Source organism: Idiotropiscis lumnitzeri, chromosome 13 (assembly GCF_059441095.1).
Source record: "Idiotropiscis lumnitzeri isolate Australia: NSW breed Sydney's pygmy pipehorse chromosome 13, RoL_Ilum_1.0, whole genome shotgun sequence".
NCBI classification, from domain to species: domain Eukaryota; kingdom Metazoa; phylum Chordata; class Actinopteri; order Syngnathiformes; family Syngnathidae; genus Idiotropiscis; species Idiotropiscis lumnitzeri.
In genome coordinates, this window is record NC_142403.1 from 947,501 (window position 1) to 950,000 (window position 2,500).

General features: G+C 35.7%; 1 protein-coding gene across 1 annotated transcript in view; it reads right to left on the minus strand.

Moving 5' to 3' along the window:
- ect2 (epithelial cell transforming 2) overlaps positions 1 to 2,500 on the minus strand; it is a 299,642-nt gene that overhangs the window by 202,982 nt on the left and 94,160 nt on the right. Inside the window, 1 exon segment of the mRNA XM_088312727.1 lies at positions 71 to 160. Within this exon segment, the coding sequence (XP_088168853.1) occupies positions 71 to 160 (90 nt within the window).

Here is a 2,500-nt window from a genome sequence, read left to right on the forward strand (position 1 = left end):
TTATATATGGAACGCTATTAACGGAACAATTGAAAAAAAAAGATGACGGGCATCAAAAGAATGAACTCACCATTTTTTCTTTATTCCTAAATCCAGTGAAACACAGTGATAATTTCAGCATTGTGGTGGAGAACAGAGGGCGACATGAAAATGGTAGTGGCTGTAAAGAAAAGAAAAAAGTCACTGCTATCAAAATAAGCACAAATTTGTTGTTTGTTAACATTACTTGTTTTACAGATAGCAGGGTTTGAATGTACCATATAGGTATAAGTGGAATGATTCGATTTAATTCAATACAAAGCACTCTTCTGAATAAAAAAAAATTATTGTCTGATCAAAATGTTTTTTGTGAAACCCCAAGTTAGGTTTTTAATCATTATTGAAGTTCATTAATTGGTTCATAAATGTTTTATTCTGCATCACTTCGAATACTTGACTACCGCACATTTCACGACCATAGTGTACAACTAAAAGTGCTAGATTTTCCCCAAAATGAATGGACACCTTATAATGCAGAGCACCTTATGTGTGACACAAGTTCCAAATATCTGTACGTTATGGGACTTTCAAGAGCGCTCCGCTAGACTGACGTGGGAGCATTACAGTGTTTTTGCACACCCTGTCCGTGAAGGTTTGAGACTACAGAATGCTGGGATGACTGGGAGCATCAGAGTGTGTGAGCACTAGGGCTGGGAGATATGGCTCAAAAACTTTATCGCGATATAAGTACGTCAGATCGGTCGATATCGATATATATATATGTATATATGTATGTCTATATATATATATGTATGTATATATATGTATATATGTATGTATATATATATATATATATATATATATATAAATTTTTATATATTTTATTTTACAATTAAAAAGAAAAAAAGGGCTGAATTCAGATTATGTTGACCTCATTTTGAAGATTAAATTTTACATTTTAAAATAAAACTAAAGATATAAAAGTCAAACACTGATCAGCATAGATTAAATACAATCTTGTGTAAACAAAATCTGCAAATTACTTTGTCAACAATTGTAATGAATAGCATCTCACATCAACAATGCAAATAAACGTGGAACAAATTATTAGAAAATGTGCATGCATGGTGAAAACTGTAAAGTATTTTGTAAACAGACACATCAGAGCAAAATTGTCTGAACATATGTTGAAATATGAAACATATGTATTATTCAGTACTTTATAGAAATAAAAAAAAAAAAACTTAAAATTCGAGGTGGGAATCTTTGGGCAGTTCATGATTCAATTACAATTTAGGGGCTATAATTCCATTTTAAAACGATGATTGAGGCATCTTTAATTGATCTGTTTAGATGCACTTTTTCACAACACAATTTTTGTCTCATTGAGTAAAGATTCACTTGCTATTTTTAAAAACACTATTTGTAAGAAGAAAACAAGAGATTAATTCATTCCCATTATATTTTATTAAACTGATGGAAATTTGTGTAAACTGTAAAGTTACAAGGTTTGTGCAATGCTGAAATGAATAACCATTTCTGAAAAATTGCTATACCAAAATAAATGGCATTTTGTCAAAAAAAAAATCTATTTCGGCTCTTCAACATGAAATTAGATAAATGAACGCAGAAACTGCCAATGAATTAAAAATGTGCATATAGTTCAGTCCCAGCAGCTGGAAAAAGTGCTTTGCCAATTTTAAATGTTTGTAAACATGAAATTGTTTCTCTTGGCTCGAAATAAAGTACTCCTGCTGTATCCACGGCTCAGCAGTAAGTTGAATCTGTATTTCACTACAGCGATTAGCACATTCAGCGACCCCTCGTTTGCTTCCTCGTTTAAAATGCTACCTGTTAATGGGCTCATGTATTTGTCATCACACAGCTCGTTGCTGCTGCTGTGCACGGACTTGCATATAGTACAAATAATGTCCATACTGCAGCGGCGCAAAATTGATTATCGCTGTGCATTCAAGCAGCAGCAAAAGAAATTATTTCGGGACACATGACAGCGCAACGCTTTTTTTTTATCAGTGCGGCGTGACCTGCTTTGTGAACGTCGCAAAAACTGCAGCTTTGATGATCTCAAAAACACGTGGTCTGAGGTCGCGATTTTGGTACCAAAACGATCAATTGTTCAGCCCTCGACTGCAGTGCGATCCCTGTCTCACAGTGCTCTGTATGAGGAGCATGTCCCGACCATGGTAAGGCGGCAAGCAGGAACAGTTTAACACTACACACGCACATACCACTTTCGCCAATGCCTGATCGTGTCCAATCATATGCATCGCCTAGTAATCTAGGTCCCTTTGTCATATAAAAGGCAAACCGTGCGCGGCATTGCCGTAGTGACATGCTCGCGGTCTTCACCTGGGGGAGTATGATGATGACTTTAGCATGCTAGCGCTAGCTCGAGCTTCGACGGCGCACAGAAAGACGAGTATATCCAGACACAAACGATTTAATGAATGACATTTTCCTCCCTTAAAGTAGTTAACAAAGTACTGTGTCAACCAAAAGC